At 36.0% G+C, this 14638-nt stretch overlaps 1 protein-coding gene across 1 annotated transcript; it reads right to left on the reverse strand.

Annotated features, from left to right (window-relative positions):
* Position 1: 1 nt before the first annotated feature.
* Positions 2-14390, reverse strand: LOC127414727 (butyrophilin subfamily 2 member A2-like). Its single transcript, XM_051652954.1, has 10 exons — positions 14246-14390; positions 11134-11228; positions 9961-10059; positions 8225-8326; positions 6228-6392; positions 5510-5647; positions 4301-4352; positions 4079-4105; positions 2340-2366; positions 2-1394 (listed from the first exon to the last, which is right to left on the reverse strand). Exons 2-10 carry the CDS (start codon positions 11194-11196, stop codon positions 838-840), a joined length of 1230 nt encoding a protein of 409 aa, XP_051508914.1. The 5' UTR covers positions 11197-11228; positions 14246-14390; the 3' UTR covers positions 2-837.
* Positions 14391-14638: the final 248 nt, after the last annotated feature.

A 14638-nucleotide genomic window follows, 5' to 3' on the forward strand; every position in this document is an offset into this window, starting at 1 on the left:
TGTCAGTGTTGTTTATTAGAAACAGATGTTTCAAATGTTGTTTTAGTACATTGTGTATCTACTGAAATGCTTCAGTATACATTTAGGTCGATTAAAGGAACATTCTAAGTACTGAGAGTGCCCTCTATATGCTTTCATAAGTTACTGCAAAACAAACGTGGCGTTGAATGATTAAAATATCAATTTCTGCAAAATTCGAGAATTAATTTGATTCAGTAATAATGCTCATGCATCGGTTAGTGACTAAATTAGACTTCGATAAAATTGTTTAACATGTTTTATCAGTACCTGCACATGGAAAAAGCTTAAAGGTAGTTCACCCAAAAACTTGAATTGTCATCATTTATATTCCCTCATGTTGTTCCAAAACCATGACTTTTTTCCTTTATTAGAACACAAAAATAGATGTTAGGCTGTACAATAAAAGTAACTGGTGACTGAGGCTAACAAGTATTATGGAAGAAAGTAAGTCATACGGGTTTGGAACAACAGAGGGGGACAGAGGTATCCCATTGTATCAATAGAGCAGCACAATCCACAAAGTCTGCGCAACCCATTCCAATTAATCATAGGTTCCCAACTATCATATCAGAGTTTTCAAAAACAAAAATACATTTCTGAAACTACTCGTACAACAGAAATATAATGCAATGTATTTTTTTCAGGTATTATTTTGCATGCAATAAAATGCAGCTTAATTGTTTTGTTTTTCTCTTTATTATTTCCAAAACATTATGTTGCGACAATTATGATCGGTGAAACAGTCCATTATGAGGCTTCGTGCCAGATATGTGCTTGTGTGTGAGAATTGTGCGATATCTTGCTTAATGTAAATGATCAGAACAGGCACGGGCCTTTACAGAGACATCTCTCCCTAACGTCTGCAGGTCTGATCACCAGGTCACGCACCATCTCCACAGTCCCAAACAACGGGTAAAGCCTCTCCGTGAACCTCTCGCTGTACGTGTAGATGTGCGCTCGCCTCTGGGTGTTATAGAAGGACAGCTGGCCCTCCTCATAGTCCAGGTAGACCCCCACCCTCTGTGGGATGAGTGACTGGGTCAAAGAGGTAGCTGGAACCGTCAGGGCCTTGAGCTCCGACCCCCTCTCCAACCTGAGGGTGAGGTATCCGTTCTGAGTGTTGAGTGTTCCGTAGCCTTTGCAGAGGGCTGATTCTTTGGCCACCCCGAGTCGCCAGTCACGGTCGCCCACTTCTATCTCCCAATAATGACGTCCAGACGAGATGCCTTCTGAGCCGAGACAGCACCACCAGCCATCAAAGCGGCGTAGACTGCCGGAAACCTCACGTCGCTCTAGATCGCAATGCATACGCTTGCAGTCTTCAGACAGCACCAGGGTAGGGTTGGCTGTCTCTGGGTCAAGGGTCACCTCCACTGTAAAAATGGCAAGGGAAGGGTAGGTTATTAGACCTACATCTTATTATGCATATATTTGGAAGATTTTAAATAATTTGAGATTTTCTGCTAGATATCTGGAGAAAAATAAAATTGCTCACCGCTATTATTAATTTAAATGGGGTCATGTGACGAGAAACCTAATTGTCCTTGATCTTTTAAAATTCAATGTACTATTAAAACATTCTGTACCTTTCAATAATCAAAACTTCCCTTTATTGAAGCTACAAAAACAACTCGTTCTGAACTTCAGCAACTTTCTGACAAATATATTTGATCATACATCCGCCCATATTTATATTCTACACAGCAAACAAAAAAATATTTGTAATAAAATATTGATAACACTTTACAAAAAAGTTCCATTCCTTAAATGCATTAGGTATCATGAACTAAAAAAGAACAATATTTTTTTACAGCATTTATTAATCTTTGTTAATGTTAGTTAATAAAGATACAACTGTTCATTGTTAGTTCCTGTTAGTTCATAGTGCATTAACTGTTAACATATACAACTTTTTATTACTATATGTTGAAATTAACATTAACAAAGATGAATAAATGCTGTAAAAGTATTGTTCATTTCTAGTTCATGTTAACTAATGTTAACAAATGGAACATTATTGTAAAGTGTTACCAAAATATTTGTATATATATATATAAAAAAAAAAAAATACAAATATACAAATGAATATAATTGTTAACATCAATATTATTTTTTTATTAATAAATTGATACAATTATTAATATCAAAACATATTTTTTTTAAATAAAATATATATTATTTTTGTGCAAAATGGTCAAAAAACAAAATAATGACTGACATCATTAGTGGATTTCTTTTTAAATCCATAATATGACCCCTTTAACTATCAAAGACATTTTCACCACAATGAAAAACAATAAAAAAAGAGTGACGCATACCTGTTGCATCACATATCCAGTTCCACACTGCAAATAAGGAACATTTGTGTTACTACCTAAATTAATAAAAAGCTATAACATTGACAGCCGTATTGACTATAGGTCCTAAATGCCAGCACATTTGACTGTTTTTCTTGATTGCTAACACACTATAACTAAATCTGTTTACTATTACTAAACCATTACTTCAACTCTCCAAACAAAGACACATTTCTCAAAACTATTAACATAATTTGCCTGTTTTCACATGTTCCAATTTGTTTAACATTTTCGGCAACACTTTACAATAAGGTTCCATATGTTAACATTAGCTAACTACATTAGTTAACATGAACAGTACTTTTACAGCATTTATTATTCTTGCTTAAATGTTCATTTCAACATACTAATGCATTTAAAATCAAACATTGTATATGCCAACATCAGTTAATGCATTCTAAACTAATATGAATTAACAATGAACAATTGTATTTTTAAAAATAACATTAAGATTAATTAATGCTGTAAAAATATATTGTTCATTGTTAATTCATGAAACAGTACCTAATGCATTAATAATGTTAACAAATGGAACCTTTTTGAAAAGTGTTGCTACATTTTCTGCAAAACTCTACATGCAAATGTCCTGATGTTGCATAGATTTAACCATGTTCTCGTTCAGAAAGTGCAACCACTCAAAATAAGCTTGAACGCAGTTAACACACATTTCTCCATGTGTAAACACAGAGTAGCAACATTTTTCACACACCAGTCAGAATCTCAGGATAAATAAAATGGGCCACAGGTGATTATGTGCCTTAGAAAAATGGATCCCAAATTCCCAACAATGTTTGAAGAGCTGAAAGGCAGAGAAACAGAGACAGAGACAAAGAGGTAGAGGAAGGGGGAGAAGAACAGTTCTCTACATCTCTATTCTGGTTGACTACTGTAAAGTATGTTCTTGTGCACGATATCACAATTCTGGGCAACATGTCCAGCTTAATCTCAGTCATTTTATGGTTACATTGATCTTACATCCTTCAGACAAGAAAGCAGGTAGCTACAGTAATTACAGTAAATGCAATTTGCTTTAGACAAGTAAGTTGACCTACAGGGTTTCTATACTACATTTTGTACTGCAGGTTAGAGGCATGTACTATGTACTGTTCTGGCTATGTAATGTACTGTGTGACATTTTCTTGAAACTTGTACTGATAGTTTGTGAAAATGTGTCTACTTTGTCTAGCCCAATTGTACTTGTTCTGTACTGTTCTGCTGTAATATGTGCTGTAGGAATTGACCATTTGTTACCAATTGTTACAGTAGAGTAACAGAATTTTCTTTTTGACAGTGTTTTTACCCGGCATCACTTTACAGTACTGTAATGTAGGATTACTCTCAAATAAACTTTTTGAACATTGCCTTACAGCGTTCACCTGCTCACTTTCATTTATTATGTAGTACGATGTGCTACAACCTAAAAACCTGCAAAATTGATCCCATTAAAGCATTCTGGCCAGTAGAATAGTTTGTGTATTTGTTAGGTTTGTGTGTCATTTGAAGCCAATGTTTAATTTTGACAGGAGATAATATGTTTTTGAGTGAAATAATTGATTTTGACGTGGAAGTTTGAGGTTTGTGCAAATTGGTCTGTAGTTTTGAGATTGTGTTTATAGTTTAGAGAAAATAATGAATTGTTCCACCTAATGTGTCTTAGCACTCGAGCAAACTGTAATTGACCTTACCAAATAATCTCTTACCTGTGTGTGGAATGTAGCCAGTGCACTCTAAACAAGATCAGAGAGAGAGAGAGAGAGAGACTTACTTTTAAAAGATTACCAGAAAACCCACTCAGTAGTTTAGCCAGCTTTACATTTTTAATGAAGAGTAAGGTAGAAGGTTTTATCAACAAAGTCTACAGAAATTTGTGTTTAATCTTTAACAAGCATTTGTAAAGAGACATTAATGACACTGTTGCTCACCGATCTTTTGAGTCTTTTGTTTTTGTACCAGCCACAGTCTTGGAATGAGTTCCTGTCAAACACACTCAATGTTAGTGGTTAGTGGTGCTTGTGATTAGATCATTTAAAAAGTTGCAAATTACTCACATTCATTTTAAAAATCCAAAAATGATAACTGCTCCTAAGAATGCCAGTTTCATTACAATTTATTTATTTGCATTTTATTACAATTTTCCAAGGTAGATTAAAGGGATAGTTCAACCAAAAATGAACATATCAATATTCAATTCTCCTCCCTGCCCAGTAGGTGGCAATATGCATGGAGAATGCAAATCACCAAAAACAAAAGAAGAATGTGGAGATTTATAGTAAAAAAGGACTTTGAATCTGTTTCTCACTCAGACATATTATAGCCTATCGCATCTGAAGACATATTAAACCACTGGAGTCGTATGGATTACTTTTATGCTGCATTTATGTGCCTTTTGGAGCTTCAAAGTTCTGGCCACCGTTCACTTGCATTTTATGGACCTACAGAGCTGAAATATTCTTCTAAAAATCTTTGTTTGTGTTCTGCAGAAGAAAGTCATACACATCTGGGATGGCATGAGGGTGAGTAAATGATGAGAGAATTTTCATTTTTGGAGGAACTATCCCTATAAATGAATTTTGCATATTAGAATGAATGTTCAGGTCAAATTTCACCCCAAAAACAAAAGAAGAAATTAAGACATTACATTTAGCAAGAAAGTGAAGGTTATTTTAGAACCAATAAAAAAATGTGTGTGGTAAGAGTTTTTTCATGAAAATTAAGCACCCTCCCGCCCACCCACTGTTCTTATTTCTGTAAAATGCTAAATCTCCTCGTAATAACTGTTATGCTAAAATATGATATTTATATAAATTGTAAAGTAAGTTTACATTGTGGTACTGAATTTAATTTATACTGAAATTATAATGATTTGCTCTTGATATTATACTGAAAAGAAAATCAAAATGTCCAGACAGGAGGATTTTCATTACTACATTACAGTAAGGAGAATAAGATTTTTTCCACATTACAGTAGTGAGAATATGGGAAAATGTGATTATTTGTCATGAAAATAATGTCTTAATTTTTTGTTAAATTCACACATTAATTTATGCAATCATATGTAAGACTACTGATAACATCATAGCTGCAATATAAACAGTCTCTAAATACTGTATAGCATTCCAGAGACACCAAACCTTATCCAGATGTTCCCCCAACACGACCCATATGAGCAGCTCCAAAGCAGACTGCAGGTGTGACAGGTGACCCTTCTTCCACTGCAACTCCACATCATCCAACATCATCAACACCACCTCACCTGGCCAGATACCATGCTGGAGAAAGAAATTAATAAAAGATTCCTCAAGAAGTGAGAATGAATATACAGTATATTTCACATCAGACTTCAGAAATTGTAAATGTTCCAACATTAATGTTCTTCTGAATTATACGTATTATGTAAAATATACTTTTTGTGACATTTACAATAGTTAATTGGTAGCTACAGTACGTCAACATGTGTGTGTGTGTATTTGTGTGTGGACTGGCTTAGCAGGTTCTCCATGTCTCAGGCCAGTGAGTGAGGTTATTTGTAATCAACAGAATCGGACAAGAGGATCATAGCAAGGTTAATATCTTAATTCTTAATCAGACAGCAACCCAAGAGAGAGAGACTCCATTTACAGAATCTGCTGATATTAAGTTGACTGAATTTGTTTCTCAAGTTCTTAAAAACTTTTCAATCTAAAGGTTTATATGAAAAAACAGCATAATACTGTATATACACTGTACAAGATTAGTATAATTGTAGGTGTGTCCAAAACTTTGAGTGGAAGTGTATCACTGTATACTGTATGTAGATATATCTGTGCTACTTATCTTCTGATTTGTCTTTCTGTTTATCTTGGTGCTCACCGGGTGTCTGTTACGCTGTCCTCTTGTCCAGTCCATAATGACCCTTTTTGAGGGGCCCATGTCATACTCTCCACCCTGCTCAAGCATGCAGAGCAAATGACCCTTCCAGTCCCGCTTTTCTGGATGTAGATCAGCATAAACCTGCATGGGCTTATCTGTATTTTCCTGCACAACAGGTAAAAACAGTCAAATTGGACACATTAGGTATCTTTACACAGCCGAGCCGAGCCAGTTAAGGCTGCTCTGTGCCTGTTAAAAATTATGTGTAAAGATGCAATGCTGCATAAAAAAGCCCCTAGTATCAAAGGTAGTTCTAATGCTGCTTTGGTTCTGTGTAAATGAATTGCAGCATTAGAGCAGCCTTAAACTTTGTTGTTGTCATGATAAGAGCATATACTGAATAATTTATAGCTATATATTTAAATGTATAATTTCATATTTTCGTTAATTTCATATTTCTATATTCAGAATTTTATATTTAAAACATTAATCTCAAAACATTATTTATGCAATTGTAATTGCTGTGTAAATGCATTTATGCCACCTCTGTGCAGCATTAAACAGCCTGTGTAAATACACCTTTTCTTGGTATATATGCCACTTCAGATGCAGCATCTGTGCCACCTTTGCAGTGTAAAAATGGCTATTGACAAAAAATAGGGTGGTCATGTCAACATTGTGCCCTTTAACATGGCACTTAACCCCAGGCCTCTGTAATAAGTGTACCAGACCTTTGAAGCTCCGCAAATCACATAAAGGCAGCATAAAAGTATATGACTCCAATGGTTAAATCAATGTCTTCAGAAGCGATATGATAGGTGAGGGTGAGAAACAGATCAATATTTCAATTTGAATTCCTTTTTTTTTTTTTTTACAATAAATTTTCACTTTCACATTTATATAGTAACATTTACAGTAAAAAAAAAGGACTTAAATATTGATCTGTTTCTCATTCACACCTATCATATCGCTTCTGAAGACATGGATTTAACCACTGAAGTTATATACATTTATGCTGCCTTTATGTGATTTTTGGAGCTTCAAAGGTCTGGTCACCATTCACTTGCATTGTGTGGACCTACAGAGCTGAGAAACTTCTTTGTGTTCAGCAGAAGAAAGTAAGTTACACATCTGGGATGGCATGAGGGTGAGTACATGAGAGAATTTTCATTTTTGGGTTAACTATTCCTTTAATATCTCTAATGCACAAAATAAATCTCAACAACTTCAGAGGCTTATCCAGTCCCTTGAGCAGACATTTGTTGCAGTAACCTTTTTCAATATAGAGCCCTTGTCTGACTCAAATCAATTACTTTGATTTCTCAGACAAAATGTGCTGACAACGTAGGCTTTTTTAAAAGTACTGTACATTAAATCCATGAGACAGACACCCTGGAGCAGACTACAGCTCAACACCTTCCTGAAGGACACAAACGTACTGTGGACTATAAATTAAAAACAAGATTAAAGCTGGTTCCTTTGAAAACTGACAGATAATTTTAAACCATTAAGCTGCTGGGTATGTCTGTCAGCCTGAGTCATACTTATTTTAGCTCCAGCGGGACATAACCAGACTAGCTGGTTACTATGGGTACCGGTGGCACTTTGCATCAAAGCAGGATTTTCTCTAAATATAACGCACAGTCCTAAATCATAAACATCAAATGTCTGTAGTTAAAAGGCATGTAGATCCTGAGAGCCAACAGCTGTATTTGAAATCAAAGTAGAATTAAAACAGAATGAAATTCAAAGAAATTCATGCTGAAACTGCTGCAAAGGTTAATTTTAATAATTAAACGTTTCCCAGAACGCTCTTATTTACCCCATAGTCTTCGAAATGGAGCCAAACAACATAAAGCAGGTTGACAAGATCGAAACCTTAAACAGACCACATTGCGAGGCCAATTCAATTAAAAGTCCAACTAATAAATTAAAAGGGAGCCAATTCTTAAATTCTGAATTTGCCAACTCTGCTGAGGAACCGAACATGTTCTAACCTTCATCTCCAAAATGTTTGCGGTCTCCAAAATGAACTCTCGACAGGTGTGCGGAGGCCATACATCCTCTCCCGTCCAGATGTGAGCCAGAATATCTGATCTCTAAAAGACATCAGTAAAAGGTAAGATTCTAAGGGTGTAAGGAGACGAGAGTAGACAAGATAGTTAGAAAGTTTATTAGGAAATCTAGTAGACATCTCTGAGCATGTAATTAACAGTGGTGATTGCCACGTACAAATAACCTATATAAATTGCACATAACACTTTGTGAATTTCAATATTTTAGCAAATAAGTGTCAAATATCACACTGTTCGTAAGTAACTGAATATGTCCATAGAAGTCAGTGAACACACGGAAGTATTTTTTCCCATTCATTTTTCAACATAGGCTTTTCATAAAATCCCTTATAAAAGAGTTCTAAGCCATGAACCAAGCCAGCCAGCACAGAGGTGAAACACAACATTACAAACTTTGATTTGAAGCAGAAAAATTATTTGAAAATCAGACAAAACGAATGACGTTGTAAACAAACAAAATCTGATAGAAATATATAAAACTATTGATTTTAGATTGTTGATTGTAACTATAGAAACAATATATTCATGGTAAACAACTACGCAACTCACGGTCCAGCAGAGAAAGATCCACCAATCAGAGAACCGTGGCCAACAAAGCCCGCCAAACAAGTCCAGCAGCTACCTCTGACTTCCATGATGCGCTGCGAATGACGCAACTGAGACAGTCTCCCTACATCCTCAAACTACATATCTACAGTATTTGTATATTTCTGAATATTTTGCAGTAAACTCAAAAAATATTTTGTAATAAACTTATAATAAATAGCCTAAAATCAATAGTCTTATATGTTTCCATGGTTTTTAATTTGATAATGCCATTCGCAATGCTTCATGGGATTGTAGTTCGTGCCCTCGTAAAAGACGGTAAGTACACAGTCTTGTACCTTTGTCTTTTTGTCCAATTTTGAAATAATGTTTTGCTTTAAATCAACGTTTGTAATGAAGGATGAAAAGCCTATGGAAAAAATGAATGGGAAAAATACTTCCGGAACCCTGAAAAAGTCAAGCAGGTATAGCTGTAAGCCGGAGACCTCCAAACGGGGGTGGAATCTCCAAAAGGGGCAGGGTTACTGCAAAAGGGGGCATCACTTCCACTCAAGGTTAAGGTTAGGGAAAGGGTTAGGTTAGGGGCTCCCTATATCTTTAATAGCTGTTTGGAACTCCCACCCCTTTTTGGAGCTCTGCATCCATGAGTGGACTGGCCGTAGTGAGAACCGGGACTTTTCCCAGTGGGCCGGCCACGAAACGGGGTCGAACGGGCGGCGATAAGCTGAAACGGGCCGCCGCGATATGCCGAAGGGGTCCGCAGTATGCAGAAATGGACAGCGACACCCCCATGCAGATATTTCCAATCTGACGTAACACATTTATGTCGGCTTTCATAATAGGATATTTAACATACTTTGTTGCAAAACAGTTTTGAGCTTACGGAATTATTTACGTTTCGAATTTTACGTTTGAGTAGCAGTTTAAGCACCTTTTGGGTGCAACACAGCAGATACCAAAAACCATACTCTTTGCCTTCCTACTTTTGATAAGCAACAGCCGCTACTGGTAATTAATATTCATGAGCCAAGCTTATTCATTTAATACACCCCTGCAGAGAAGTCAGGTACAGATGCTCTGCAGATAGGCCTGCAGCAATATGTTTGTCTTACCTGACAAATCCTGTTGAGTTCTCGTGCCAGCTCCATAATAAACAACTGACTCTCTGTTAACGGCTCTTTCTTTACATGTTTCACTCTCTTCCGGGTCTCCTGTACAGAGATGTTGGAAGCATAGTGTTACTATGGCTCCACCAAGAGAGAGATATACAGCGGGGTCCAAAAGACAATAGTTTTTTGCAATAAGGTTTACACTTTACAATAAGGTTCCATAAGTTAAAATGAACTAACAATAACAATTTTATGCTGATAATAAATTTGGGGAATACTTTATAATAAGCTTCCATTATTTTAACATTAACATAGTTAATGCATTAGGTATCGTGAACTAACAATGAGCAATATACATTATTTTTTACAGCATTTATTAATCTTTGTTAATGTTAGTTAATAAAAATACAATTGTTCATTGTTAGTTCATGTTAGTTCATAGTGCATTAACTAATATTAAAATAATGGAACCGTATTGTTAAGTGTTACCCATATTTATAATCAGCACAACATTTCCATGTATAAGTTAACTTAACACGATATGTGCTATGTTCCCGTTTTTCTTTAATTACAGCATGCACTTGAGCTGTCATAAATCTGATGATCCATGTTACTCCACCATGATCTGAGAATGTTTCAAAGAGCTTCTTGTAATGTTACTGATTGTTTGTTCTCCATTTGTTAACAAAGGTGCTAAGATTGTCAATGTCACATATTTGCTTTGCTATCTGCTGACCTAGAAATAGTGCATAATCTTAAATACACTCTTAAAAATAAAGGTTCTTCAAGGGTTCTTTGTCGAGGTGTATGGTTCCATGAAGAACCTTTACAATCTGTGGAACCTTTCCACAGATGTCTTACACATTTGACATGATGCTTCTTTCTATTTTTTCCCCAAAATGTTCAAACTTTATTTCCAGGTTTAAATTGTGTATTTTTTTCAAATCTCAGATTTTCAATGTGGACTTGAATGTTAGGGCCCAGCTATACTGTTATTGCAGAACTTATAAAACAATGACACAATTCAATCTAACATTATCAACATTTTTAGAATGAAATGACATGAAAATGACTACCAAATAGTTTTCATTTGATATTAATGAGTTTCTTGAACTACTGAGAAACCCTTGGGAGCACTGAATACTATTAGCAGAATGAATGAATAGCATACTGTACCTTGATATGGAACTTGAGCTTTTTGGCTGGCTCAGTGAGAAACTGAAGACATTCTTTCATCATCTTGGCAGGATTGACGTGACCCTTCTACCAATCTGAGGGAGAGCAAGGAGATTCTATTAAGGTTTAAAGATGTTTAAGGTCAGCAGAATAGCTGTGAAGTTGTGAATGAGGCAGTGTAACAACTAAGATGGGAAGGGCTTGTAAAAACTCAGCTAAATGAACGCAGACTAAACCTGCAACAACGCATTATTTTTTGATCGCCCTGCTCCGTTCAGCTCATTATGACAGTGGGTAGAAGTCCACAGAGACCAGAGGAAGCAAAGGAGAGCAATTTTTATGGAAGCTAGGGGACAGAGTGGGCTGTAGTTGTGTTGAATCAGCACGTCTTCTCAGCGTTTCGCAAGCACACCCACAACACTCAGTCGGTTGCTTATTCCTATCCCAAAAAATGTCGAAATTCAACATTAAAAGTAAATGAAGCTAACTCTTTTTTTTTTTTTTCTGAAAAGGACATTTCTTCCAAAAACTGAAATGTCCTCACGCTCATGTTATTCTAAACCCATATACCTTCCCTTCTTCTGTGGACTACAAATGAAGTTATTTAGCAGAACGTGCAGTTTGCTTTGTCATAAAATGAAAAAGAATGGAGACTGATGCTGTCGAGCTCCAAAATGACAAAACAGTAGATTATAATTACAATGAAAATGGTACAACTCAAGTTCTGTATTCCAGGTCTTCTGAAGACATACGATAGCTTTGAGAAATGGAAATTTAAAATCATTATTCACTTAAATTCTTCCTTTTAACCCTATGCTCTCAAAGTAGGGATGTGCATTTAGAGCAATTTTGTAATCAAGTACTCTAAAATATAAAAAAACAATTTGAGTTCAACTTTTGAACCTGTTTTTCTTATGAAAAATGTACACCATTGTCGGATGGAACATTATGCTAAATATCTCCTTTTCAATTCCACGGGAAAAATGTATAAAAACAACAATTAATACAGATTTGAAATGACAAGAGGGTGAGCAAATGATGGCAGAAATATGGGTGAACTATTCCTTTAACTATACTTCTATCTGAAGTTTTATTGGGATTAATACAAACGTAGAGATACTTATATAATTTGGTGTAAGCCCCGTCCAACGGTTCTTGCTTGAACTGTCAGATCCTGCCGGAAGCGATAACGGCAGGGGAGTGGAACTTACCCCCACCCAGGACGGCACATAAACTGGTGTTGATGGGGTGGAGGGGGGTGAAAACAATGGAAGCATTCCAAAAATGAGAGACAGCTGAGAGGGCTTATAAAGTGGAGGCTGTATTAGATTGGATTGACCCGATGGAATGAATCCCGAGATCTTCCCGCTAGAACTATGCTTACGCTTACGTTTCTTGTTTTAAGGCCATAAATTTGATGGAAGAAATAAAAAAAGATCTCTAAGTACATTACAGGGTGTACTGAGAAAGAAAAAAAAATGCATTGACACCATATAGGCTGGTAACAAATCCTTAAGGAACCAAACAAACTACATGGCCGGACTCTGAGAAGTCTAAATTATTGATCACCCAATACCTTAAAGTAAACTATTTGCCAGTGGAAAAATTCCTTAATTTTAGGTTATTTTGGGGTGCAATGAGCACTTATTTTCTGTTTGGCACAGAAGTGCAATGTCATACCAAAGGTACTACTTTCAATTGAACTTACTCCCATTTATTTATGATTAAGTATGCCTTCTGAGTTTAGACTTTATGAATGAGCATGATAAATGGAGTTAAGAGCCTGTGCGTTTAAATGGCGCATTGAGAAGAAAAATGCATTGGCACCACATACTGCAAGTCATAAATCTTTAGGGAATCAATCATACAACATAGCCAGACTCTGATAAGACTTAATTATTGATCAGCTACTGTGTATCCTGAAGTATATTATGTGCTCGGAGTAAAATCATTCCATGTTCCTCTGGTGTGCAATACACACTTTTTTCTATTGGCTCAAATTAGCTTACTCTGATTTATTTATTATAAACTAAACCTGCTGATTTTATACTATATGAATAAACAATGTCATATAAATAGACATTTTTTTAATTTTATATTTTTCATTTATATACAGTATGATACAAATATCATATAGAAATATAACTTCAGCTGATTAATTACACATGCTCTTTTTAGACAACAAGAATGAACATACAGTACATGTGAAGAACTGATAAGTTGGTATATTTACATGCTGCACTGAGAAAATCTATCTATCATATACTGTATATGCCCTTGCAACCATCTAGCAAAGTAGCAACGCCCTAGCAACCAATCAGAACACTTTAGCAACTGCAATCTATCAAACTGTGTAACTATTTAACTGTGAAGCTGTCTGTCTGACAAATTTTTCCCATTCTAGTTTTGTGTTCTTCTGGTGTACAGTGCGAACATGTTTTCTGCTCATCAGAGTGTTGGCAATGTCACACCACGTGTCAGATCGGGAATAGTGACAGATTAAAAAGGACTTGTCAGACTCAGGACACACCAACCACGTGAAAGTACACAAGGCCTTCTCCTGAATCCACACCACTGATCCCTTAAGCGAATTAAACCAGGAAGATACAACAACACCATGAGTATTTTTATTTTAATTGATTAAGTCGCTTGTGTTGCATGTGGTTTAAAAAACAAAAAAGCTGAAGCCAGAATTACTTTACACTGTCATTTGTGCACAGCAAATATCACGTAATTTTGTTTATCTCTCAATTGTTAAGACATTTTTTCATTGCAACTGGAAGTATTGAAAAAAAGAAGTCCAGAGTTGTTGTTTTTTTACCCTCCTTTTTGGCCTCTCCCTTATCAATATGACTATTTAGGCTAATTCTCCAAATGAGACCTTTGACAAAACCAGCTATTCAATCCTTATGCTTATGAAGAATGCAATAGGTTGTCCCGCATTGATCTCGTGCATCAGGAAAAAGCACAAGCTAAATTAAGACGTCACAATATTGCTCAAAATCAGAGAAGCGCAATGCAGTTATAACAGTGCAGGTGCGCTCATGGACACATGGAAAAACCGCTGCTGCACATGACATCATAAAAGCTCAAAAAGATGAAAGTGGCTTACCTTTTTATTTAAACTTTCGAAATGAATTATCCTCTCAATTTTTTTATTTTACATCACAGCCTCATTTCATTCTTGAGCATCTTTTTGTGGTCTTTCATCGAGTCGATTCGACCTAGCAGTTCAGGATAGACTGTGTGTATCAAGTTCAAGCATCTTGTTAATAAGCCTTTCTCGCGGAGTGATTAACTCTCGTATTTTTCCGTGAAGTTACCGAACGACGCCGAATGTCTCCTCTAAATTTCCGAAGTTGTCAACGAACGAAGCCGAAGGACTCGTCGTGTATTTCCGTGACGTTGTCGAACGTCGCCGACGGTCTCCTCGTATGTTTCCGTGCGAGGTATCGAACGAGGCCGAATGTTTTTCTCGTATTTTTCCGTGTAGTTTCTGAACTAG

This window comes from Myxocyprinus asiaticus, chromosome 24 (genome assembly GCF_019703515.2).
Source record: "Myxocyprinus asiaticus isolate MX2 ecotype Aquarium Trade chromosome 24, UBuf_Myxa_2, whole genome shotgun sequence".
Taxonomy (NCBI): Eukaryota; Metazoa; Chordata; class Actinopteri; order Cypriniformes; family Catostomidae; genus Myxocyprinus; species Myxocyprinus asiaticus.

Excerpts from the sequence above, each read along its gene's own strand:
- LOC127414727 (XM_051652954.1), bottom strand. The coding sequence starts at position 11,196 with ATGATGAAAGAATGTCTTCAGTTTCTCACTGAGCCAGCCAAAAAGCTC. Across the intron at positions 8,327-9,960 it reads AACTCAACAGGATTTGTCAG|AGATCAGATATTCTGGCTCA; the intron begins GTAAGACAAACA and ends GATGTCTTTTAG. Across the intron at positions 6,393-8,224 it reads CAAACATTTTGGAGATGAAG|GAAAATACAGATAAGCCCAT; the intron begins GTTAGAACATGT and ends CCTGTTGTGCAG.